The following is a 27,889-nucleotide window of genomic DNA, read 5'->3' on the forward strand; positions in this document are numbered from 1 at the left end:
AAAAACAGCCATTAGCCAAAATTAGGTATGTTACTGTAAATTGGAGAGACAGGGGGAGAGGTTTAAAGCTCTATCTGGCAAGAGAAGGGTTAAGGACTTTTTTGCTATACCCGTTTCAAATTACAATGAGAAGCCTCTTCTTTCCCAGCAGGGTTGTGCTTACATTAGTCTTTAGATCTCTCTTGAAGAGAGCTGTTATATTTGTGCCTGCTACAGTTGGAAATAACAGTTCAGAAGCTGAAAAGGGTTGAATGGATTTACAGAAGGTTATTTTTTGCAAGTAAATTCATGGCAACACATTAATTTGATTAATACATGCTTTAGAATTACTTTACACTCAAGAGATTCAAAAGATGTTAAAGTTGTCTCCAGGCTGCTGACAAATATGTGTTACACCTCCAAGGTACAGATCAAGACAAATCTGTGACTCAGGATTTTATCTTGGGAAGAGCGCAAGGTGTAAGAAGAACTCAGAATAACGAGGGAAGATTACTCTGGGAACTACAATGTGTCAGAAGAACATCTCTTGCTAATACAGCTCCCCACCAAAGACCTGGTTATCTAAGGTTTATATAGGAATGCCTAGGTCAGCTGACAAAATACTGGTCTTCTGCTCCATAAATGCAGAAAAAACGATAACAACAGTGGAAAATTGGAAGTCTGAATTTCAACTTTCTTAGAAATAACTGCAACCTGACACATTCCATAATATTTAAACAGGGTGGGGGGAGAGGAATCACCAAAGATGTTACGATGTTACGTTTAGAGATGACATTGACATGAAGAATAGGTAAATTTTGTTTTTCAACTACTGGGAAAGCAGACCTCATAGGAACTCAGAACAAGTAGGAGAAAAGTTGTTTTTTCTTTTTTTTTTTTTTTCCTTGTTCTTTTTCTTTTCAAAGATGAACCTAACTGCGCTCAAAGCTTTCGTGGGCTTGCTCTGGAATTGCTGGGTTCTGGTGGGTCACGCACAGGGAGGTTTAGGAGACAATCATGTCCATTCGAGTTTTATTTACAGGAGGCTGCGGAACCATGAAAGAAGGGAGATTCAGAGAGAGATTCTCTCTATCCTGGGTTTACCTCACAGACCCAGACCATTTTCACCAGGAAAGCAGGCTTCTTCTGCACCCCTCTTCATGCTGGACCTGTATAATGCCATGACAAATGAAGAGGATTCTGAGGAGCTGGAGTATTCACTAAAGGGATCAATGGCAGGGGAGAGCAGAGGGATACGAAAAGGATACCCTGCCTCTCCAAACGGATATTCGCGGAGAATACAATTATCTCGCATGACCCCCCTGACCACACAGAATCCTCCCTTAAACAGCCTGCACGACACCAACTTTCTGAATGATGCTGACATGGTCATGAGCTTTGTCAATTTAGGTATGTGGAAATATTTTTTGTTTTTACTCTCTCTGACAAGCTGTTAGCCTGATCTTGTGAAGGGCAAACCTCTCGGCCGAACTGTAACCTGTTCTAAAACAGCAGGATTGAGCCCGGGCTGCTGTGCCACTGGTAAAAGAAAAATCATACGGATGGTAAAGTAGCTACGTTGTAGGTGGCCATGGAAAAAGATTTTTCTCACTGTTTATATAAAGTCAGTTTCTATAACTTCCCTCTGCTGGCTTCTGTTTTCTTTCTTTCATTGATGTAATGAAAATTCTAGCCTTAGGCCAACTAACTCCTTTTTTTTTTAAATCTCTAAAAATCAAACACTTATGCCTATTGCTCAGTTATTTCCCTCAGTGTTTTCCTTAAAGCTTACACATGAACAAACATCAGTTGTTAATATTTTAAAGCCTAGAAAGGTATGAAAAGGGAAAAGTTAAACCATTAAAAAATTCTTAGGTTATTTAGTGGGGTTTTTTTCTGTTGTTAAGAGTCAGAATTTTATTATCTTTTTAGTTGAATGGCTGGATTTTAAATAATCTGTTGCTGTTCTTTTGTTATTTCTATTTAATAACAACAGGCTGTGTTTTATTATACTGCAATGGTGCTCAAAATCTACAGTGGTTCTTATTTTCTCTGTCATAAATAAATTAAATGACAAGTAGAGTATTAAACACCAGAAACATGCAAGTAAAGAATGCTTTTGAAAATTATATAAATTCAGATACAAAACCTGATAAAACTAAATTATATTGGCTTCTGAGTGTAATAAACACGCTTGCCAGTTTCTTTGTAGGAGAAAAAAGCAGTTACAGATTTCTTTACTAAAGCACAACTTAAATGTAATCTAGAAAGCTGCAAATAATTCAAGAAATCCATTTAGTATTTTTATAAGTGCTTGAAATGCTGCAGAACTCATAAATTTGGCTAAAAATCCACTTCTCATTGGACCAGAATAGCAAGAGATTTAATTGAAAACTTGAAGTTTCACAATAAGCCGGTACAAATTCTGATGAACTCTTGTTTTCCAGGGTAATACTTTCTGTAGAAACTTTTTAACAGCGGCACATGTTCCAAAATACCCTCATTTTATCTCACACATTCTGTATTTTTTATGTCTACCAGGTTTTTAGTAAATACTAATACTCCAAATACTAAAATTCTAGGAAAGTAACACTCTAGAGTTTATTTGGCATAATAATTAAATCACTTTTCATCAATTATTTGGCTGACAAGGAGGTGTTCAAGTCTGAGATCTTTTTCCTTAAGAGTAACAGATGTCCACACCTCTGAATACATTTGCTTTTTGTTTTTGCTCCGGAAACAGCAGGTTAGGAAAGAAATGGAATCTGTTTTTTGAATGTGCATTCCTTATCACTAAGAAACAGTTATATATTGCTCATTTATTATTTTTAAATTAACATTGGGTGCCTTGATTTACCCAGAGCATCTGGAGTCAGCTGAATTTCAAATAGCAAAGTTATACAGAAAAATCAGAAATGCTCTTAGCATTAGTCAAGACACTGATCCTGCAAAAATTTTGCTTGTGTGTCCTGAGAAGTACCCTCTGTAAATATATCAGGGACCATTCCATCAGCATCCCTGAGCACTATTTACATGAGACCTAGCCTTTGATTTCAGAAATATCTTTGATTACAATAGGACTTCTTGCAGTGAATGAGTAGAAGTCTTTGAAGTTTCAGAGTCAGATATGTCCTAGGCTGATCCTACTGTGCTTTCCCAGACAAAAACCTTCTCTGGAAGAACTCAAGTTTCCACTGAGTCTCTTACCTTGGGTAGGAATTTTCTAATAATTGTCTTATTTTATTGGGATGCCAGTGCTGCCTTAAGAAAGTAATTCTGAGGAGCTAAAGCTTACCTTATGTTTCAAAACTGTGAAAACTGGGGCTGAGATGCTGTATTTTTCTAGTGATTAATATTAATAGACCGCATTCACTTATAACAAAATACTGTGGAAATATCAGGTTTGATTTGACATCTGTAAAATTAAAATGTGTCTCAGCTCTAAGTTAGTTTAAATCCTAATTCACTTTAAATACCCTTCCATACAGGTTGGATACTGTGGTATATCACACATTCCACAGCATAAAATGCGTAAAAAATATTGATGACCAATATAGATTAGCTTCAACATTTTTATTAAACAATCCTATGTTTCAGTATAATTAACATAAAAATGAAATAAATCATGGAAACAAGTAGCCATTTTATATGATTTATGCAGTATGAGATTGTGACAGATGAGGGCAAGCTCTTTTAATGGAGAATGGGGAAAAATATGCAGTGATAAGTGAATGCTAATGCTGTACCTTAAAATCAATAAATGCTGATGCAGCACAGTAATAACTCAAATGGATTTAGAATTGAAGCCCCAGACAACTTGCATCAAAGAAATCTGCTCTGAAAATAGTATTCACCATGTTCATACTTGCACACCATTAATTACATAATGTGTAATTATAAAACTCTATTAATCATCACAATATTTTAAATTGAAACTTTTGTATATAATTGTACCAGTTATAACAATTTAAGACATATATATTGAAACAAGAAATATGTAGCTGAGATGTTGGATAGAAATTATTAAGCATAAGAATTGAAAAGACTGAAAAAGACTAAAAAGTAATGGAAAAATAGACAAAAGCAAATAATTTTATATTAAAGAATAAAAATTTAAACTCATATGCTAACTTTGATTAAAACCCCAACCTGTTGGAGCTGCAAATACCTCACTTTCAAAAACAAATTTAGAAAATAATTATCAAGGGAACTGCAATCATAATTCTGTCAAGCAACCAGGAAGAAAAATAAGAATGCATTTACTTCTCCTGAAGTTAAAATTGTAAACACCTGCTCTTTCTACTGGAATTTATATCAGAATTTCCATCTCTTTCTTTCTTGAAAGATACAACAAGACAGAGACTTTGTCTTGTCTCGTGTTTTGTATAAGACTGTGTGTGTTGGCAACTCGCCATAAATATTGATGAGTGTAACAGAGGAGTTAACTGGGTTTGGTCCAGCAGTCAAAGAATAAATCCTCCACTAAACACACTGGGATTTTCAAAGATCTGATTATATCACCTTCAAATTCAGAACTTTGTTTTCCTGACTGGGTGTTTTTTATCCTAGTATAATTTTATTGTATTATTGCAAAACCCCGACTCTTTAGTGTTCTGGCATCTTCTTTTTTGGCTGGTCTCCCAAAATGACATGTATAGGATACCCCATTCCCCAGAGAACAGGCAAATAATACTTATGCAGTCCAACTCACTTTTTGCTCACTCAAAATTTAGTTAGGGAAGAACTTTCTTAAGATAAATGTTAGTGTTCCCACTCTTCACCTCTTACAAAAAGAGGGGGATTGAATAAAATAGATCTACATGGATGAGGCTTGGAAAAACAGAAGCCCTTTTGTAAACTACATTTAAACATTTCAAATACTGATTTTTCCATTATCATCAAAGTGATCATTAAATCCACTATACTTAGGTGTTCCTTCTCATGCCATTGAAATGGTCTGTATTTTCATTTTTTTTTTACAACACGTCTATTAATTTTTCTCCTAACAGTTTATTTCTTTTGCTAGGCAAACCCGTTTGCTTTCTTCATATTTTCCTGTTAATTAATATGAAGATTCCATAAAATGGGAGATATATATCTGATTTTGTGGTTTTCTGTTATGTTTTCTTTTTTAGCATATAAAATTAATTTCAAAAACTTTAATGTGAAGATCACAATAAAATTTGTTACCCCTGATGTGCGTGTACTAAGAAGGATACAATAGTTACTGAGATTTTTAAAGTAACTAGTGTACCCCAGAAAGACATTTTTTCTTCTTCACAGACAATGTGAATAATTCCACAATCTTAGAATAATTTTGAAACCACACGTGCTGTGTTCAGTTGTAAACCAGACACTGAAATCAATGGAAATTTTGTCTGAGGCACAGAAGACTGTTCATATTTCTCCAGCTTCTCTATCCCAACTTTGAACACTGTTTTACAGATTATATGCTTCTTTAAAACCTGAATCATTAAGTAAATATATAAATTCAAAAGATTTATAGCCCATTGTGTTCATTGGAGAATGTTAACATGGTATAGAACAAATTTTACAGCTACTTTGAGAAACCTACAGTACATCAATCCACACCAAATACCTGTAAAGATATATTTTTGTTACACACAAAAAAAGAAAGGATTCCTTACTGCAATTAGACCCTGAGCATACCTAGTAGCTCATTTCTTAAATTAAACTAATTCAGTTTCTACAACCTTCCACTCACAGCTAACATATCATCAGCAAGGAATATGGTGTGTTAAGCTATAAAATGCCAGGACCTGAGGAAGGGGTTTGAAGGATACATGCAAAAGACCTCAGGGTCATTAACTTCTCTCCTAAACTTAGGAATGAGCACACTTTCTTTCTTTTCCACAGGATTTCAGATGCTGCTGTCTTAATTTTAACCGTACATGAATTTTGTTGGCTGTGGTACAGTTTTAGTGTATAAACGCAGGCTTCTAATGAAAATATTGACACAGCCTTAGCTGAAGTGATTGAAAGAGCATTATTATCTTGCCTTGAACAGAGGGATGCTATTGCAAAGATAAAATTTGTTAAATTACAAATAGACCCCATGTCTATTGTGGAATTGGATCAATACTGAGAAAAATGAGAAAACGTTTTTGAATCTTTTATTCAATGGCAACCCCACGTCAATAAGGTGTTGTTTTTCACTCTTTTACATAACATTTAGAGCAAACTGGATCAAGGAGGTCTCACTTAATTTTTATCCAAAGTAGGCATCACTTGACATCTTGAAATTCTAAGACTTTTTTTTCCCTTTATTAAAGTTTTATCACCCAGTGAGTGAATGCAATAAATTTCATGTGACCTAGTAAAGTTAGTCTTTAGAAATAACTATGAATTATGAAATAATTTTCTATGATCAAATTAAATACTAAGACAACGTTTTGCAAAATACTTTTGTTTGTCTTCTATTTACTCATAGGATAACATGAGCTAAAAATCCTCATCCAATACTTACAATTCATTTGAGTTTTAACCAATTTTTGTGCAATGGCAGAGTAGGTTTTTGGAGATTGCTTTTAATTTTTAGAAAGAAATATTCTCCATATCCCTTTTCTGAATTACACTACATTTGTTGTTTTATATTGAAATACTTTATATTTCCTTTGAAATCTCTCAAGTTACATGAATCTTAAGAACTATATAGCTCTACCTCAAAATAGGTTTGTGTGATCCATAAATATCATCTAACAAAATAATGTTTTTATAACTGTCAATTAATTTTTTTGCCAAAGTTAACACTTTAAATCCAAGTAAATTATTGTATCTAGCCGGCCAAAAAAATGTCAAGCTCTCCATTAACTGGGGTATAAAACTGTCTGACTCTCCTTGCCGACAGGTTTGAAAGAATTTGCAGATAACTGAAGAGAAACTGATTTAGCAGATGGTTAGACGTGCATGGTGAAAAGCTATATATATGTATGGATATATAAAAATATATATTATTATTAATATTTTTCCCATTGGGAAGAACGGCTAACCCAGTTCCGCTTCTTCTTTAGAAAGTGTTCCTTTCCAGACTAAACACAGACTTTGGGTGGGGTTTTGGGGATTGTATGTATTGTACAGTGCATATTTTCCCAGGAAAACACAATCTGGCAGTGACTCTGGCTAACCATGAAAGAGAAAGAGGCAGGCTTGTGGAGACATCTCTGTGTGGAGAGTATTAGGGGAGGAATCCTGCCATGGACTGGATAGAGAGCATCTTGGTTCTCTCCCTAAAAGCTGGGTTGTTTTCTAAGATAACTGGACAACTTTGGCATCTATGTCATCTCCCACACTTATTGCTCCTGTTATTATTTTCTCTGAATGTTAAATTATACAAAGAATTTTACTGTGGCTACCTGCCTACTTACTGCCTGAGTTATGGAGGTAATTATGACAGAGGCAGTTCCTTTCTCTTTTCTTTTTAGCCATGGCAGTTCCTTTCAGCTTGCTTTCATAGGCCCACAAACTAATAGAATTTGGAAAAAAATGATTGATTGCAGTCTGATCATTCTAGGTGTCGTCTGGTGTTTCCACATAGCTGAGAATGAACAGTTTATGAAGTGCCAATTGCAGCCTCCAGCTAAAGAAAGGCTCCCCAGGGCTTCAGGAGAGCTCTGGCTGCTACCAGACTTTATAATTATTTCCCACACTTTTCCCTATCCTCTCCTCCTTGTCCTTTCCCTTGTCTCTAACCCCTGCTGCCTAGGGAGGGTCACTGAACTTTAGTTTTATGTCAGTGGCATTTGACTGTAGAAAGGATTAAAGGCAGAGAAGTGGTGAGTCCAGGCAACAGTGCGGGAGATGGAGAGGGAAGGAATGAGAGCAGGCACGACAGAAAAGCGGCAAAGCACAGGCTGGGCTTTAGAAGGAGGACATCCCTCTACTCAGTAGGCAGCAGCCAACGTGCAGGGGCTAGATACAGACCTGATGGGCATGGGAAAGGTTCACAACAGAGAAAGAGCCTCTGCAGAAATTGCTGGGAGATTTAGTCCTGCTCCTCTGTGGAGCATGATGTTGCAGCACTGGAGCATTTCCCATGCTAGTAGGATTACAAAAGTGGAAGTTCACCATGGTAGGGAGAAGGTGAATGCAGATGGAGAAAGAGCAAAGAGCATGACAAAGAGAGATGCCATGCAAATGAGAAGCAAAATTAGCGCAGGTGTGGGTTTCTTCTCTGAGTAAGCCTTGAAGGCAAAGGGAGCACTTTTCTTCTGAATCCCTTGCGGCAGAGCAGCTACCTCATACTCCCCAGGCACTTGGCTTCCCAGGCAAACCTTTTCATTCCTTGCAAAACAAAATGCAGCTCCCCCCACCCTTGGGTATGTGTGTGCCGGGAGTACACAGACGGGCTACTAACGTTTGCAGCCGTAAATAACTTAGGAGCTGCTTTTAAAAACCGCAGGTTAAAGGATGAGGGCTGCCATGACGCACACAGAGGTTGAGATCAGAGAAGCAGCTAAGAGGGGTCAGGAGAAACAATGAATCCCCTTGTTCTGAGTCATATTTATGAGTGCTCCATTGCACCTAAAGTTCATATTTATTGGCTAGGCCATGGGGTTTCCCCATTTGCTCATCTCTTAAAATAACACCCTGGTTAAAATTTCCTATAAAACACAGAAATGCTACAGCAGGCAGAACCTGTCAACCCTGACAACTACATTATTTAAGTTTGTGGGTGGGGTACACCAAGCAAGAGCTGGTTTGTGTTTTGCACTGAATTACGATTTTTTTTCTATACAAAACATGACTGTAATAAAAGTAGAAAAGGAAAGATTTTGTAGCTCAGCTTTCCACTCGGAAATTTCCCAGTTATTGAGAGATGCTTCAAGAGGTGAATTTTGGTGTTTAGTTCCCAGCTCTTTTTGAGCAATTATTCTGGTGCAATAGATCAAGAGCCTGGCTTTATTAACCACTACTATGCCACTTAATACACATGTGGCACATGTGGTACCTTATCAAAATGTGGTTCTACTTTTTTTTCCACTGTAATTCAAGACAAACTGAGGCAAAAATTGTTAATGAGTCAGATCCTAGAAAACTAACCAGGACAGCTAGTGCTGGTTCATGATATGCATCTGTAGCTAATAACCAGTGACTTTGCAGAAGCAAAATTCCATGTAATTTTCATTTTCAAGGAGAATCAGGATGAGGAAGAAATTTGAACAGCTGAAATTTCTGTAAGGTTTATCTTTATCTGACTTAACAATATCACTTATTCAGACTCCATGAGAACCTTAAGGTCTTTTCCAACTTTGATGATTCTGTCATTATATCCCTTTGTTGACAGGGTCAATTAAATGAAATTGTTGTTGTTTTAATCCCAGGTATTTGACTGTAGTCAAATTAATGAAGTTAAATTCATATGATCTGGTAAAGCTGTCCCCCTATTCCAGAGTAATTATTGTAAATTAAGAGGAATTTGGCTAGGCATATCCATTTAAAACATTTATTATTTTAAAACGGAGGGGAAATACGCATAAGGTATGCAGCTATATGATGCTGCAAAATAAATTCAAAAATTCATTTTATTGGACTTTTTCAGTTGTGAATGGCATAATTTTTGATCGTAGAGGTGTTAAATTCTGTTCTGTCAAAGAAGAAAATTCTGGAAAAAATATGTTTTCTGTTTTGTTCTAGGCCTTAGAACAAGAAGGAGCAGGAGCACTGTATGAGCAGGGAATCTGATTTTGGAGCAGTGGGCAGATGGTATCTGGTGCCTAGAGCCATGGGATTCTGATGGCACAGTTTTCAAAACACTAGCTGAGAAATTGAAAGAGTGGGAGAACAGTAGTGTGGATGATATCACTGTGGGAGCAAGTCCAAGCCCAGTGTACAATCCCATAACAGCTGTAGTCTTTGGGGTGATTTATGATGGTGGAGATCCAGTAGGAACATAGCTCTGGGAAGGTTGTTCCCAAGGTTAGCTCAGCTGGAATATTTGTCAAAAACTACAAGTCATAACATGTCAGTGATCCCAAAGGTTAATCTGCTGCTCCTGACCAGGTTACCTTGCTGCCTCATACATGAAAATTAAATGTATGCAAAGATTTTGCAGTGAGTCAGTCCCATCCCCAGCTGAGTCAGTGAGTGAAATATCAGCGCAACCTAATAGGAAAATCCTGAAGAGCCTCAGATAGAGAATGAAAACAGTGTGCCTCTGTTTTCCAGTCCATAAAATGAGGATAGGCACAGACTCCTGCGTTCATTTTCTCTTCTGTGCATTGTCATTCTTTGAAGTTGCAGAGGACTGTTACAGCTTTCTTCTTGTGTTTTACTCTGGCTGGGTGCTCTGTAAAATACTTTGCTTCTAAAAGCCTCACAACACCTTGCATTTCATCATGGTGATCTCAAATTTTATTTTAGAAAGTGCTAAAAAAGGCTCTTCTATAAGGGCGACAAATTTGCTGTTCTTAAAACACAGTTTACAAAATAATGAAAATGAAAAAGAGGCACCAAACCTGAGATTTGTGTTCTGGTGTAATGAAGAGAGGAAGTGTGGCTAGCTTAGCTCTTGTTCTCAGAATATAGGTTTGTGTCTCTGTGAGTCATGCGTGCATGCATATCAGTCTGTGTGCATGGCTTTGTGTATGTAATATAGAAAGCATGTAAATCTCTTCAGTTTTAGTCACTGGAATTTTTTCCCCCTTAAATCATGATATTCTTTCCCATCAATACTATGTGGCTTTAACAGCCCTGACCTTTCAAGCTGCCTGTTTGGACCACTGTTTATCAGATGACCATTTGACCTCCTTGTTAATTGTACTTAATTACATCCTGTTGTAACATTTTGAAATAAGGAGGCGAGTTTATGGATCTGCTCCAAAGACCTGAAGACAAAAACGGCAGCAGAATTCAGTGGTATGAGGTGCTGAGTAATCTTGTAGTCAGGCTAATGAGAGCTGTGGCTTGTCCAGTCGATGGCAAAATTAGATCCTTAAACGAGTCCTTTTCCATTTAGGATCGTTGGTACTTCTGTGGATAAAATCACACTTTTTTTTTGTTCTGAGAAGGGCTTCTCCCCTCTGACTAACAGCTTGGATGTTTCTCCAAAGAGATCAAGAAAGAAGTGAGATATCAACAGTACTGCAAAGGCTGAAGTTCACATCTGATGATATAAAAGAGAGTAGCCTCTGTTTCCACAAATGATATCTCTGTAGTTTTCCAAAATTTCAGTTTCTTATGCTTCCATAGAATTGTCAGTTCCCACGAGTTTTTTGAGACTTACATAATATTTCCTATGAGATTTTTTTTGTGCATTTATGATTTATGAGCACATCTAAGGTTTCATTAAAGATCAGCAATTATCCCCTGCAGCTGTAGAAAAACAAAAATTAGAACAAATCAACATCCAGAAAGAACTGCAGGTCTTGCAAATGGTCACTCTAAAGGCTCAGAAAGCAACTTCAAGCACTTTTTATTTTACGATGCTTTTCATACAGTTGACAACTTTTGAAACATATGACAATGACCATATAACTTTTCTACTGACTAGTGATGAGATATATACATATATATATATATATATATATATATATATATATCCTTTTCTGTTGTTGTTCCATAGCTTACTTTCCACAAATTTGTAGAAAACTTAAACTTGATTTCCTAAAATACATTAAGGAAAAAGGGAATAGAAGCTATAAAATTACCAGGTGAAAATCTCGTCCTAAAATTTTAAGGCAAGGCAAAAGAATATACGTTCAATTTCGTTTTATTATAACAGTGATCAATAGACTTCTTGCAGAATGAAGTGCCATAGATAATTAATTGTTTGTAGTGGTTAATTGTACATCATTATGGCATTATTGCAATGGTTTATCATCCAGCGTGAGTCAAATTCTAGATAAAAAAGATAAGTTACTTAGGGCTGTTCTGTGAGCTCTTTGGCTGATGCAGTACTGCCCATGGTTGTCACCGTGGACTGAACACTATTGTGAAAGCTAAAACTCTGTACTGTCTTTCATGTTGCAAAGGTTAAACCTATAGTTCAACTAGACACAATTGCTTTTACACAGTTAAATGTTTTTTTGTGTATTGATTTAAATTACAAGCATATATGATTAAAAGTAAAACACAGAATTTGCTGGGTGTAATAGTAAGGTATTCAAAAGATCATATTTTTAAATACCCTTGGGTGTTAAGCAATAGAAAATATACCTGAAAATACAATTAAATATGATGGCATTCAGGAAGGGCTGATTTATTTTTCAGAATTTTGAGAGGTAGTATAATGTGACACTATACAGTATTGTATATCACAGTAATTTAAAATTACATATTTTTTCGGAATGAAGTTTTCTCTTTAATTCTTTGGTTATCTCCTATATTATATCCTATAGCTATCAACTATGGTTCTTCAAAAGGTAATTTTTTTTTCATCACATCTTAAACTATTGAATTAATAATCATGTTTAATGAGGCTGTATATAATAATGAGATCACATTTACAAGGAAAGCATTTTTAAGTATATCAAATTTTTAATTTAAGTAAGTATATCTTAAATATATTTATAATTTTATAAAATATGTGTACATATATATTTTTCTATAAAAATACAGATATGTGTTAATGCAAAATACAGAGGCAATTTATGCTGTGGAGTAAATTCTGAGACACAGATCATAGAATACTCAGAGTTGAAAGGGACTCACAAGAATCAAGTGCAACTCTTATGTGAATGGCCCATATGGGGATTGAACCCCCAGCCTTGGTCATATTAGCACCATGCTCTGCCCAACTGAGCTAATCTTAAGGTCAATTAGTTCAAGTTCATGCTCAGAATGCAATTCATTGGCTCTGAATGAAGAGACTAATGTCATTAACAGCATATTGCCATTATTTTGATTGCCCAGCAGTTGTGTTCTGCTTGCACCATATTTGTATGTAATCCTTATACACCCAAACACAAAAGATGTGCTTATTAGCATGGGAGACCTTGTCCAAGAGGCGTTCATCGCTCACCTGGAACTGGTACACAGGCACATTCATGAACTGAAATCTTGGCTCCATGGGCACAGCTGCCAAGCAAGTTATGACCTGTTCATGCTGTGTTTGCATTACCATCTGCTGCTGTACAGTAATGAAGCTGCTTTTATTAAAGTATCACCATATCATTAACATTGCATTATTATATCAGTGAGATTTACCACAGCCTCCATTAAATCATGCTGCTTCTCCTTGTCTGCAGGTAGGGATCATGTTTTCATCAAAATGGGAATGAAAACATGTCTCCAAAAGATGAGACTGTGATGCTTCCAGATTGACAAATGGGGTTTTTTTTGCTTGATAAAAGAACTAAGTCTATCCCCAAAGATTAGAGCAGTTGTCACTTCTAAACCTAGTGGAAACACAGGTTTAGCACAAGCTTGGGCAAAGGTTGATCAGCTCCTGCAAAATGCATGTGAAATATTCTTAGTGGTGTTGTACCAAAAAGATTGCAGGTCAGGTTCCCACTACCTGCTCATTCTTACCTTCTGCTCAGAAAGACACAAAAGTTTTGTCTGGGCCACCTCAGCTCAGCAGTGTGCAAGCTCCAGGAGACCACCTTTGCTGTTCCAGAGAAGTGTTACACCTATAGCGTGATTGTAGATACCTTTACAGCCAGCTCAGTTATTGTGTTTGTAAGTAACTGCGTGAGGAATATGAGAAATGCAGTCCCAGGTGGAGTAAAACTGAAAATGCAGAAATATTACAAGCATGTCCACAGTCCTGGGCAACCAGCTCTAGGTGGCTGTGCCTGAGCCAGGAGCAGATGACCTCCTCAAGTACCCTCCAAACACAGCCTCTCTGTGACTCTGTGACAGAGTAGCTAAAAAGAAGCAGGACCTTACTCTTGTCTTTGACATCAATCATTGGGTCTTTTTTGGAGAGGTGTGACGATCTTGCATCAGACAACTGTTGGATGAACAGTACTCTGTGCTCAAAATGTCATACTTTCTACTTTGGAAATTAGTTTCTTGCTTGTTATGTCATTTTGAGTCTCCTGTATCGCTGTCCCCAAGTCTGTACTAAAGAACCTACCATGAGGGATCACGACCTACTGTCCTGTTACCTAGAGTTAATCTGAGCTCTTCACATTGTTTCTGAAGATTATTTTTCTTTCCTGTGGCAGTGCGGGTGTAATGCTGGGTGACCAACCTAGAGGTATTTTATTCACTAACCATCAGTGAGTTTCTGCCCAGAAAGAGGGTCAAAATGATAATTAACTTTGGTAAGTTTTAAACTTGTTTCAGGAAAAAAAAAATCCAAATTTTTTTCCTTCTTTTTGAGGGGACTTATTCCATATGGGGGTGAAATTATCTCTCTGAGAATAAATCATGGTCAGATTAGACTGACAGAGCTACAGAGGAGAGGGTACATTTGTATCCATATTAACAAGCTGTTAAAACCACAATCATATCCCAAACTGACTGTTAAAACTTGCTGTCTGAAAATGCTATTCCTCACCATCCCTGGCCAGTATCCTATCTGCTCTTCCTCCTCATCTTCCTCCTTTTTTCTTCCAGTGTAATGTCTGTGAGGGCCTGCCCCTGCTGTGCTTCTGGCCCCGTTGCTCTGTTTCTCAGCACCACTGCTTAGGCTCTCCTAGGTGGGTCCTTGGTGCTGGAAAACAGCAAGAGTGTGCAAGACAAACCTGCAAAATAAGGGCCAACAGATTATAAAAGATGAAGCTTGCTCTCCTTACATTTTTAATTGTAAGGTGATGACTTAGTATAGTGATTAGCCCAGTATACATTTGTGCAACTGAAGCATAAATCAGAGGACTCCTGATGTTATTTGAGCCAAGCTGACATAATAACTAAGTGCACGGCCTGTGAGCAGCTATTTTTTGCAACTGCATTTAATATCCGTCTATAGTATAGCATAGCAAAATTTTTTGATTTCTTATATGTAAAGAAGCCTTTTACTCTCTAAATGAGATGTTCTTGAGGGCTTTCTTCCTTATCCTTGTTACAGCTGGACTGTTTTTATGGAATGTTTGGTCAGTGTTAATGGGTATGGGTAACGTTAAAATACTCAGATGTGAGCACAGAGTAAGCAGAAAATATTGCCTATCCAGCCATTTCCAGTTTAGAGTTCAAATACAACTTCCATGGAAGTATTTCCAACCAATTCCACAGCAGAAAATAGATGGAGTTTATCAGACAACATGCATGAATGCTAAATGGTAGACTGACACGCCACCTGTGGCTGGAAGTGAGCAGAGGGTTAACATAAGCAGAAACTAAGGAGATGTGAGAAGATAGAGTGCACTTTAATGTTTAGCCTTTCCTCCCCTGCCAGTTGCCCTATGATGATATATGCCCTTTCACCCTCCTCAGAAGTTATGTTCCATCTGTATACTTTTACAGTGTCAAAACAGTTATAACTTACACCTATTTTCTGACCATTGGATCCCAGAGGTATAACTTTTGTTTCTATTCAGTTGCAGCTGAACCCAAGAGGGATCTTTTTTTCTGTCATTTGTTAACCTTGAGGTTGTGTTGATCTGACATCCTGACTTTCACACACAGTCAGAAACCTGGCAATAATTGCTAGTTTTCTTTGTGATGATCTGTGATTATAGAAAAACAGAATTAAATGTGAGAAAAAATGGAAGTCTATTGACAGACGGTATCAAAATTTACTGGCTTTGCCAAAGGTGAGGCAAAATAACCATCACTGAAAACAGCAGGCAAAATTAGCAACCTGAGGCTTGGTGGTGTAAGGATTAGCTAATTTATCTATGCATTAGCTCAGAACGACGTAATAGAGGGATCTTTGATGAGCTCTTTTTTTCCAAGTAAAGATTTATTTATCACTGATGAAACTGAACACAATCAGAAATCTAGTAGATTTAGATTAACATGTATTTGTGATTGGAGTGCCTTTGTAATATGGTATGTCTCGAAACAACAAAGGTCCTTACTTATTAAAGATTAAATAGCACATATGTGGAGTTGTATCTTTTGTTGTGCTTCGTGCTACAGCTGAGCAACTGGAGTGAAAGATTTGCATTTGTCAGGTTGAAAGATACAGGGCATTATACTGTCAAAACCATCAGAAAAAGGAGACTTCGAGGAATCATGTTGCCAACTATCTTTTATGATAGGATTGTGGTAGTACCCAAACTTAGACTCTCAAAGTTCTATTCATTTCTAAAACTCAATCTCTTTGTCTGGTTACTTCTCCTCTTGTTTTGGCCAGGTTCAAGGCAGCATAAGAAAAGCAGGGTGTTGCTTTCCCACTTATTTTGTATCAACAACTGAAAGCCTTCCAGCATTTAATTATCATTGGACCAGCTGCAGTGCAGCACTTGTTTTGACTTGTTGAGCAAGTGCATTTGACTTGGAAGAAGAGTAAATTGAATGAATAACACATGTTTAGCAATGAAATTTTTAACAAAACATTGGCTATTGAATGAAGACCAGCAATTTCATTAAAACTTCTGCTTCACTCCATATTTTAATGTAGAGTAACAAGAAAGTATCATTGGTAATCTTACAGTGTCCAGATCACCTGGGAGATTGTGTGTGAGAAAGCCAAACCCAGTTATGCCTCTTTGATTGAGGCATTTCTTTAGGTATCTGCTTATAAAAGTTGCTGGCAGGAACTGTTACATGGTTTCTGGGAACTCTTTCCTTCTCATGGTGAATGCTGGAAGCTTTTAACTATTAACTGAGTTCTAATTCTTAAAATAATTCATGAAAAAAAAAAAAGAAGAAACTTACCCTTTTACATATTCACTTATATTCTAGCATGGATATATAATTTGCTTTATTTACCTGGGTACTGTCTATCACTTACTGAAGTGATAACATTGCATGTACATTTTGAGGGGATTAGAAAATAGAAATCACATAATTTGAAAGTCCACCTTAATAATATTTTAGTCTTTACACTATGTGGAGTTTCTTAAATGTGTTTTGTTAATTGCAAGGATCTATGAGAGCTTATTGACTCGAATAACAAAATGAAGAAATGAACATTTTAATAATAGAACAGCACTCTCATAAGATGTAATACTAAGTGCTTTATTAAAATACATTAATACAGTCTAAGTTTCTTTTTTTTTATAAAGTATGGGATATTGAAATGCATTTCTTTGAGGGTTAAAGAAAGAAAACCAATAAGTGAAATATTTGCTTTGAAAAAAGGCAATCGGTTTTTGTTGGTTTGATTTTTTTATTATGCTTTCTCTTTTCCTTCTTGCTTTATATTGCCATTGTTGAAGGTTTTTTCATTGACTTTATTTTGATTTGAATTACTATGCAATTTATACAGTTCAGTAAGTCTGTTCAATTATAGATGGGATATTTAACTACTAAAAATTTGGATTCAATAAGTATTTCATTTATTAAAACTGTCACTAACTGCACAGTATTTTATCAAACAATTTTCAAACTGCCTCTAATTTTGGTAAACAAAATAGGAAAATGTTGCTCATTGATGTCAGTAACTGACCTGAAAATAAAGGATTTAGTGAAATAACTAAATTTACAGCAGTGTATCTAGCTTCTGCACATGACTGGTGAAACTTTATTCTTTGTGTTTTGAAAAGAAAGTTTCATGTGGAAGTAATTTACATTATTATTTCAAAACCACATCTGTAAATATATAATTACTTTAAATACATAATAATAAATGCAGAGAAACTCAAATAAAAAGTACTGCAATAAATCAGTTTTTAAGAAACAGAACTGTTGCAATGAAAAAAAAAAATCTTGAGACTTGCCCTTTCTAATTAAGCAAAATCCCCACTGATAAAGGAAACAGCTTTGCTCCAGTTGGAAGGGGATCTGAATGTAGATTAAGTTTCTGACAATGACTTTCATGTCTAAGATAGGGTATGTGTGGAATGTAATTTTGGGGACTCCTATTTTCAACCTCTGCCTACATTTTTTATATAGAAACATTTATATTGAGAAAGGCCTTTAAGATCATTGACTCCAAGTACTAAACATTCACTGACAAGTCATTCTCATTTTCTCTCTGCACAACCTCATGCATCCTTGTAGTCCTTCTGATTTCCTGCCCCTTCCTCCAAAGTGCATAAACTCCCCTTTTTTTTCTGATTTCTAGCCAAAGCTCTTTGTTCAGGCAAGTTGCTCCTCTTCCCTGTTGGCTGGTCTTTTGGCACATGGGGACAGCCTGCTCCTGGTCTTTCAGATCTCTCTCGTAAAGGATGTCCATGCTTCCTGGACTCCTTTGTCCTTCAGGTCTGCCTTCCAAGGGACTCTGACATCCAACCTGCTAAACAGGCAAAACTTTGCCCTCAGGAAGTCCAGAGGAGCAGTTCTGCTGACTCACTACCTTACTTCTTCAGGAATTAAAAACTCCATTAAAAGTCCATAATTCTGTGTTTGCTGTGCCCAAGAGGCCTCCAACTACCACATCACCCACCAGTGATTCTCTGTTCACTAGCAGCATGTCCACCTTCCTAGCTGAATCCCTCACCAGCTGTGTCAGGGAGTTGTGTTCCATGCATTCCAGGAACTTCCTGGACTGTTTTCTCTCTGCTGTGTTGTATTTCCAGCAGATATCTGGTAAGTGGAAGTCCCCCATGAGAACAAGGGCTGGCGACTGGGAGACTTCTCCCACCTGCTTGTAGAACATTTCATTTCCCTCTCCATCCTGGCTGGATGGTCTATAACAAACTCCTACCAGGATATCTGCCATTTGCCTTCCCTCTGATTCTTACCTATAAACACTCACCCGGTGTTGAGGGTTACCTCACTGCCTCTCCTTCCTTGCCTATCCCTTCTCAAGAGTTCATAGCTATTTTTAGCAGCACTTTAGTTGTGCAAGCCATCCCATCATGTTTCTGAGGTGACAACTACTTCATCCTAAGTGGAAGACATGCAATGGGGAAGTTTTGTAGTTAAAACACTCAGATGAATGATTATGGTAATGTAAATGGTAAATGTCTAATGTCAAAAAATAAAAAGAAGTCAGATGTGGGAACAACAACCCATTTCATTCTCATTTTGGCCCTCAACTCCTGCATTTCTTTTGTGGAATGGCTCAGGATGTCCCATTGCTGGGCGACTGGCATCCTGGCGGGTAGGATCCAGTCATTGAAATCAGCTGATAAGGATTGAACTGTCCTTTGAGCAAGGACTATCCACTGGAGCTGCAGTGGACCAAAGGGGAAATGTAAATAAACTCCTTTGTTCTGTTTACTCACTGGTCCAAGACAGTTGACCCTTAACAAACAGAATTGTCTCTCCACTGACTGTATCAGGCGGCCATCTCCGGTGTCCAAAGCAATGCTTTAAGGGCAGGTGACTGTTTTTTTCAATTTCAATGTCTAACTCAAAATAGATTCCGTGAGTTCAGATCAGGAAACTTACCATTCTAAGAAACAGATTAACCTAGTAAAGCAGTAGTGCTTAGAGAAGTAGAATCATAGTCTGCTGCTTTTTTGGTTTTAAATCACCACTTTGGGAAGTTATTTTTCTTCATTCTTGGACTTTAAAAGTCCACCTGATTTAAAACCTTTTCTAGAAGAATCCTCATTGGCCTTTGAATCCTCATTCAAAGGCCAATGAGCAGAATGAAATGGCTGCCACTTACTTCAATATTAACTAGATTTTACATTTTGAGGACTGCCAGGGTGAAAAAATGAAAGGTATGCTTTCCCAGATAAAGTGATTTTCTAAAGTTGACACTCATTTTTTACAAGCCAAAAAAGTTACAAAGCTTAAAAAATATCAATATATATATTTTAGAATCTGTAATCTGGTCTCTCTTCAACTGAGAATGACATTCTGATGAATGTCCTTAACTTCTCTCAGATGCACTTAATTAAAATAGTTGCACCTAGCATAGCTATTTTATTTTGTTGGTTGTTTTTTTTAACCCTGTATGCTTCTCTGGAGTCATTTTTCACCTTTCCACACACCCTACAAAACATTTGTTGCCTTAATTTATGAAAGGTGAGTGACTCTAAACAGTCTCATCTCTGATACTGGAATTTGAATGAGAGAGAGAAGAGCAAGAATGGGGTAACAGCTATTTGATGTCTGTCTTTTCACAGTAGCACAATAGCTAATTCCTAGGGCCTCTGACCTTTCAGTGTCCTGTAACAGAGTACTTGCATTAATCTGTTGCTTATCTGTCACCTACCACATTTGATATTTCCAGTCTCTGCTTTCAATTATCAGTCATTAGAGGCAGCACTGAGTAATTTCAGGAGAAAAATGCCTGGAACCTTTGACCTGTTTTGGTCAGATAACCACCAGTGTTCACTGCAGATAAACTATCATTTCATTATATTCAAGATGTAAATGAGTGTCGTTTGTAGTGTATCAGCTTACTGTAAACTTTATCACCTTGGAGTGATTAAAACTGACTGGTTTACTTAGTACTTACACAAAGAATTTAGAGTCAAACAGTGAAATTCAGTGAGATTAGTGTAAATGACACTTTATAGTTACACAGGTCTGTAAGACTCCATTTTGCCTTGGAACATATATTTAGTAGTTAAAAAGTGACATTAATTTCACTGTTGTGAAGCCCGTTGGCATCCTGGGATGTTATACTGTAAAATCAGCTTATTATAACATGTCTTTCAGCATATCTTTGGTTTGTTACCCTTTTCTCAAAGCAGCTTTCACTTTGCCTATGTGTCATAGCCACACACCAGCATCCTCAGGAAGAGCACATATCAGTGTGGAGCTAATCACTAATGAAAGAGCACATCTAACAATCCCTCATGCACAGTGACCTAAACTCATTGCTAGCAGTTTTTATATTTTTTAGCTCAGTCAACACAATCAGGTATTTATAGCCGAATTTCTAAAATACTGATTACTTGTTATAAATCTATATAAGTGCTTTTGGTGTTTTTTAGTTTTTTTTTTTCCTTAAAATAAATAGTTTTCTTAATGAAAATCAGTACATGATATTTTATTTTGGTGTAAAAGAAGACCACTTTTCCAAAATACCTATTTTCCTGTAAATTTGACTTTTTTTCTTCCTAGGGTTTGACTTAGTGTTAATACAGGGTGAATGTTTCATCAGTTTGCCACATGGGTGGAAAATATCATTCTTTCCCATCTTACACACAGGTGTTTGTGATATTCCCCTGAGCCATGATTTGTCTGATGTAACTCTAGTGCTGCATGTATTAATTTCAGGTGGTATAAAAATACCATTTTAAAAGCCAGTGCTAGGAATCCTGACCAGTGAGAACAAAGGAAATTTTTTTATTTTGTAATCAGCATTTCCCCTAATATTCTACTTATTTTTTACTTAGAAAAATTCCATTCCTCCAATGATTAAAAAAATACTTAATGATTTTCTGGTCAAGTGGTTTTTAGATGCTGTGATTTGTCCCACAGAAATTTTGGCAGATGTACTGGGCAGGGCTGGAATGACATGAGAACATTCTGAAAGGACCGAATACTTGAAAATCTTAACCTGTGTTTTTCAGGCTGCCAGTGCTGAAAAGCTCTTGCCTGTGAAATAAAAATATTTGAGAAATGGTGCCTCCCTGCACTTCATGTTATTTCAGCAGGACAAAGGACCTGACAGACACCCTACTGAGCATTCACAGTCTTGCCTCATGAGGCATTTATTAGATGCAGAAGGGACCAAGAATTGTGCATTATTTTCAGTAATAAAATATTCAATATCATTAAATAACATTTACTGTTTTAACTTAGCTACCATTCTAACCACTGGTCAATTATTGTAACATCACTGACACTGCTTTTTTGCAGTCTGCTATATAATGCAAGATTTTTAAGTTGTCTACATTTGTATGCAATTTTTTTTTTTCTTTATACATTGGCTGAAATAAATTTGCAGATAGACATTCTGGATTCACTGCAGAACGGGACCTACTTGGACTCGGGGTGTTTTTGCAGTGTTGTTCAGTGCCTGTTTCCTACAGCCCTTCACTTCTGCAGACTGTTGCCACTCTGAAATTCTGGCCTGCCTGTAAATGCTATCTCGATCCAAGGAAATTTTGAACTTGTGTCCCTTTCAGATGACAGTGCTGTGTCTTCCTTGGGTATATACGTGAAACACAGATAAGTACTATCTGTGTGAGTTGTAACAATTAATTTGAGGGCCACCAGAAAGTGGCTGTCAGTATTCTTTCAGCAGTTGTGAGTGATCCTGAGAGATCCCCACTGACACTATTAGGGGTATTGTGGAGGCTTCTGTCCAAACTATAGCATACAGGGAGACAATATACTGTTTCTAAACTGACACTACTAATTAGAAAGTACTTTGTAGAAACTAGTCAAAACGAAGCTTCAAACCCAAATAAAAATCAATCATTCCAGGAGTAGTAGCACTTAAGCCTTTTATTCAGTGTCTAATTATTCAGTATTTACTCACAGTGAGTAGTGCTTAGTTAGCCATGCATGCTGGTAACTACTTGTTGAAAAAATACTATCCAGAGACAGCAGAAAAGTTTGCACTATACTAAGTTTGTGTTAAATATAGTTCTCATTTGAGGATTATTGACATATCTGTTCCATGACAGTTTTGAAATGCTCAGTTATAACCTCAGAAACTTGGAGCAGACTCTTTGTACTAGAAAAATCCCTCCCGGCTCAGTGCTTTTGCATATGCTAATCTCTGCCAAGCTCCTCTGAAATGAAAGGCTTTACATGGGTATTTAAAAAAAAAAGCAAACAACTCTCAAACCTTAAGTCAGATCTCTGTATATATCTCATGGTTTAGAACCAGGCAGTGGAGCTGCTAAATAGACTGTATCCTGTTTCTCTTCAGTAGCAGCCCATTCATCTTCAGGTACAGAGCAGCCAGTTTACATGCTTCTGCTGCTTTTCTGCTTTACTTTTTCTACACAGCGTTCGATGGCAAAGCCATGTAAGCTAAATATGCACTTGAGCCAAGTAAACCTCACAGTTAGCAGACAATTTTCCTTTTGTCAGCCAGGAGAAAGTTCATTTTCACTGAAGATAAAGTGTTCTTATAGCCTATATATCTTATTTTCTTAAGGCAATACAGTCTTGTATGTAAAAAAAAAAAAAAAAAGCTAATGAAGCTAATGAAAGCAAGGAGAGTTTACATTTTGGAAAAGGTGACAGGGAAGTACTCTGTAAAGAACTAGTTACATGACCACAGGTGACTTAACTAGTAACTACTGCTCTGAAAATAGTATTAAATGCTTTTTGTTCAATAGCTCCTACTTTAATATGTCCATAACTATACCCTTATATGGCAAGCCCAAAATGATTTTTTTTTACCTTTTAATGCATTTCTATTTTGTAAGACAACATATACATTATAATGATACAGATATGTAGGTTTATATATAAAATGATATAATTATATGTATATACATGCAAACACATACACATTATGTATGTAGAAAAATTGTTTGGGAGGGATGTATACATGAGCGTGTAAGTATAAATATTGTAATAATTTCCACATTATTTATACATGCAGCATTTAGTAATGCAAATGTGTGCTTTTTCAGAACAGACATTGTTCCTCCCTCAGATCTGAGGACTAAAATGCAATAAAAGAGCTGATGTTACAGGAGAGAGTGTTCAGGGAAGCTGAGTGCAGCCATAAATGTTTAGTTGGTTATCTAAACCAAATCCCAACTCTGCATTTTAGACTTCGTCCACCATCAGTTAAACAAAGCACGTATGTCACAAGGCAGGTAGAACTTTTCCAGAAGAGAGAATTTCTGTCTTCCCACGGAGCACAACTTATTCATAGGTCAATGCTACATTGTACTCTGCGGAAGTGGAAACCATGGATCATTTTCCTGTCCACATCCTTAAAATCTGAAGTATTAATCCCATAAGGCGACCATCAGCCAGTACTATGGCCTGTAGTTTCCGTTGTCACATCAAAACATATATTCCATTGCAAAAGTTGCTCCTAACTCAGAATCAGAACTTCAGCAGACAATGGAAATAGACCCAAACCAGTTCCTCTTAAAATTCTGTAGAAACCTCAATTAAGCAATCATGATGTTTGTGTTTTTATTTTAAATTGTGGCAATGTTAGAAGCAGTGGGAGCTGCACCTGCCACCAAGAACAGGTTTGAGGGGATTTCCCAAACCAGAATTGTACATCCTATGCTGCTGGGGTGCCAGAACCACTTGGCCCTGACCCACAGTTCCTTCTTCTGACCACTGCAAAGATGACGTCCATGCCATTAGAGTACAACTTAATTTATATTATTAATTAATTTATATTACTTAACTGCTTCTTAACTATATAGTTGTTGCAGTGCATTTTAGTACCACTTTTATTATGTTAAATGGAAATGAGCTGCATTCCCCTCATCAGCCTGGTTATTAGAAGCAATTAGTGTTTTCCAAAATCATCTATAGGTCTGACATTGCTATTGCTGTGCTTATGGCTACACTGACGTCCTAAATCCTTTCACAGCTTTTAGTTTGTCCATATTTCTAGTTACTTTACATGCCCCCTTTCAGCTTTTTTTGATATTCTTTCCACTCCAGCTTCTGGAATTTATATAAAAGCCATGGAGGTTTTTTTGCTTTTGAACTGAAGATACTGGGTTGGTGGAATTTCCTTTAACTGGAAGTATGTCTGGGCTTGTGGTTTTATTATTTGAATAGTTTTATATTGTCATGTTTGTTAACCCCCAAGCAGAGGGAATGCTCCATTAATCATGGGAAATGGGCATTTGTTTCACGTCTTTAATTTACATTCAATTCTTTTTATTACAGTTGAAAGGGACAAGGACTTCTCCCACCACCGAAGGCACTACAAAGAATTCCGCTTTGACCTTACTCAGATCCCTCACGGAGAGGCAGTGACAGCCGCCGAGTTCCGGATATACAAAGATCGGAGCAACAGCCGCTTTGAGAATGAAACCATTCAGATTAGCATATATCAGATCATCAAGGAGTATCCCAACAGGTATCCCAATCCTGGCATGGATGTTGAGTACCATCCCATTTGTCTGTCTTAAGTAGGGAGGCACTAACAGATCATAAGCGTTCACCTGACAAGGTATTGTTGCCACCACTGGGGCTTGTGCAGTATTAATTCTTAGGCCACAACAGCAAACACTGAACAAGAGTAAAACTTGCCTTAAATGTAATTTATTCCAGGTTTATGTCCAAGTTTACCAAACAATCTGCCCATGCACAGAGTGGGTGAGGGTTCATGTTCTCAGCGAGCAAACGGTGGAGTCCTGTGCACAGTCTAAGTGTCTAGATTTGGGACATGCACCATTTGCTGACACTGAGGTACTACAAGCCAAGATTCACTTAGTTCCTTAGAGGCAGAAAGATTGTCTGACTCTGATTACTTTTGAAGAAGCATGACTTTTTTACTTGTGTTTGACAATTCTGCAGAAGGTAATTAAAAGATAAACTCGTGCATTAACTGTTAGATGACATGTACATAACACATGCTGCTCACCATAACTGAAAACTAAAACAAATCATAGAATCATCTAGGTTGGAAAATATCTTTGGGATTGAGTCCAACCATAAACCTAACACTGCCAAGTCCACCAATAAACCATGTCTCTAAGTGCCACATATGAGGTTGCACATGAGAAAATCCCTGAATTTGAGTTTGCAGAGCTCTGTATATGACATGTTTCCAAGAGTCTACAAGATCTCAGTAATGAGAGATTTCAACAGGCAAAATAGCTAAGTACCTGAACATTATGATTGAAAACTAGTATGAATTCCAAGATGCTTGTGAAAAAGCTACGTAGACCCAAAAAAGTGGGGATTGAAATTAAATTTATGCCTTTTCTCAGAAAAGAGGGGGAAAAGAAGTTCTGTTTTAAGATAAAGGAAAACTCTCCTTCATCTTGGAACTGATTCCTATCCCAGGAAGGTTTGGCAAAACCAAAGAAAATGTCAGCTAAAACTTGCAGAGTATTCTGGAGGAAATAAAAGCCCCATCACAAGTTAGCTTGAAGACTGGGCCAGAATTCAAACCTCTTTTCTGCCCACAGAACCTTGAGCTTGTACGCTTCAGGTCATATCTCTGAAACATCAAGTTATAAAATATTTACGGCTATAAACAGGGATTCATTTTATACCAATGGAATCAACCGGAGGAAAAGTACTCATCTTTACAGAATACCTTTTGCTTTCTTAGTAAATTTGGGAATGAAGAAAACAGTGTGGGGTTTGTTTTTTTTTTTTTTACCTCTGTCTTCAGCTTCCCAAAAATTCTTTTGACATAGGTCCTAAAAGAAACTTATTGGAGGAAGGAATGAAGCAGGAAGGAACAAAACACATCTTTTTAAAGAGCACAGGTCAAGGCTAAGGTCATGAAAGCTTTTCACCTGAGAACTCAGATTTTTTAATGAACTAATGGGAAAAGTTAGTTGTTCTAATACTTCTGATGTTTTCTTTTTAAGTTGTTGAATATTTTCACAGTTGGTGATTTGTATTCTATTTTAGAGAAAGGAAAACTGTTTGCCACTCCAATGAAAATCACAGTTAATATCTGACTTGTTCAAATGGCAACTGCCTCTGTAGAGGCATTAAGCAATGCTTTTGATTTCTTTCAATGCATAAACAGAAATTTGTATTTCTGTTTTTCATATATTTGCATTTACAATTGTAAAGTCCCATGCCCTCTAATGGAAGCAAGGTGCTGAAAAGAGGAACAGGCAATGACATGCCATGCATTTGATTTCGCCAGTGTAACTACAGAAGCTTCACATCTAGACCAAGTGTTTATCTCCTATTGTTGATTTTGACAGTTTCTATTTATATGTAGGGATATTACAGGCAACTGCCTCAGTGGAACAGGATGGGAGAAAATCACAAGCTCTTCACTGTTCAAATTAGAACCAAGAAAATTTTTACACAAGCCCCTTGCTCTCTCCAGGCAGAAGAGACCCCAAGACGAGTTCCCAGGATTTTTTTTTTTTTTCCAACAAAGCCACATCTTTTGCTTTTGGGCCCAGATTTCACTTGTGATTTTCTTGACTTTGTCACCTCAGGTTTGTTATACATATGTACATTAGGTTTCAGGTGCAAAATTTTTAGAAGCCGCAACTACAGAATGGGAGAGGGAGAAAACTTTGAACATGGGGAGGCACTGGAACATGTTGCCCACATAAGTTGTGAATGCCACATTCCTGGAAACTTTCAGGGCCAGGCTGGATGGGGCTTTGAGCCATAGGTTCTAGTGTAAGGTGTCCCTGCCTATAGCATGGGGCTGGGACTTGATGATCTTTGAGGTCCCTTCCAGCCCAAACCATTCTCTGATTCTATGATTCTGTAATATCCCACAGTCCTTACTAGTGACATTCGACAGCAAAACTGCTCCTCCACCCTTCTTTGCTTTGATCAGGAAACATGGGTGTCTGACAGGACTCTGCAATCCCACGCACAGTCCTGCTGTGCTTTCAGGCAAGGAGCGCCCAGGGTTCAGGGTTTCCAAGTTGCATCCTAAGGATTGTGCTGTAGTCTCCAGGCATTTTTCTGTCTCTATGCCAGCATGGCTACTGAAGTGTGTATGTTTAATTCCCTTGGAGTCTGCTGAAGTTTCAGTCTTTGGGATTGAAGTTTTTAATTTGGTCTAAGGAAATGTACAGCATGGCCCATAGCAGGCTGACTTCCTATGGAGCCCCACCATCGACTCCTACCTGGGTCTTTTCTCAAGACAAAAGTAAATACTGTCCAATGTGCCAAATCTTTGTTCATGATTTGGTGGCAGGTAGCCACTTATTCAAGTAAACTCTGAGGGCTTTTCCCACATTAGGGAATGCTCAAGTGGCAGTAAGATACAAAAGCAAGTTTCCAGAATGAGGCTAGAGGTAAAACAGCATTATTGGGATGGTCTATTACACTGTAATGATTATTTGATCTGATCAAGGACTGTTCTGGGTTTCAAGGAACATGTAGATAGTTTGTTCTACCTTTACTTCCTTAAGGATCCCAGGAGATGCGGAGCTTCTTAGAT

At 37.2% G+C, this 27,889-nt stretch overlaps 1 protein-coding gene across 2 annotated transcripts in view; it reads left to right on the forward strand.

The window, feature by feature from the left end:
• Positions 1–905: 905 nt before the first annotated feature.
• BMP5 (bone morphogenetic protein 5) overlaps positions 906–27,889 on the forward strand; it is a 54,120-nt gene continuing 27,136 nt past the window's right edge. For both annotated transcript variants that reach the window (XM_053938486.1, XM_053938487.1), the window contains exons 1-2: positions 906–1,389; positions 24,673–24,865. In XM_053938486.1, coding sequence (XP_053794461.1) covers positions 906–1,389; positions 24,673–24,865 — 677 coding nt within the window. The remainder of the gene's footprint in view (positions 1,390–24,672; positions 24,866–27,889) is intronic.

This window comes from Vidua chalybeata, chromosome 3, assembly GCF_026979565.1.
Source record: "Vidua chalybeata isolate OUT-0048 chromosome 3, bVidCha1 merged haplotype, whole genome shotgun sequence".
NCBI lineage: Eukaryota > Metazoa > Chordata > Aves > Passeriformes > Viduidae > Vidua > Vidua chalybeata.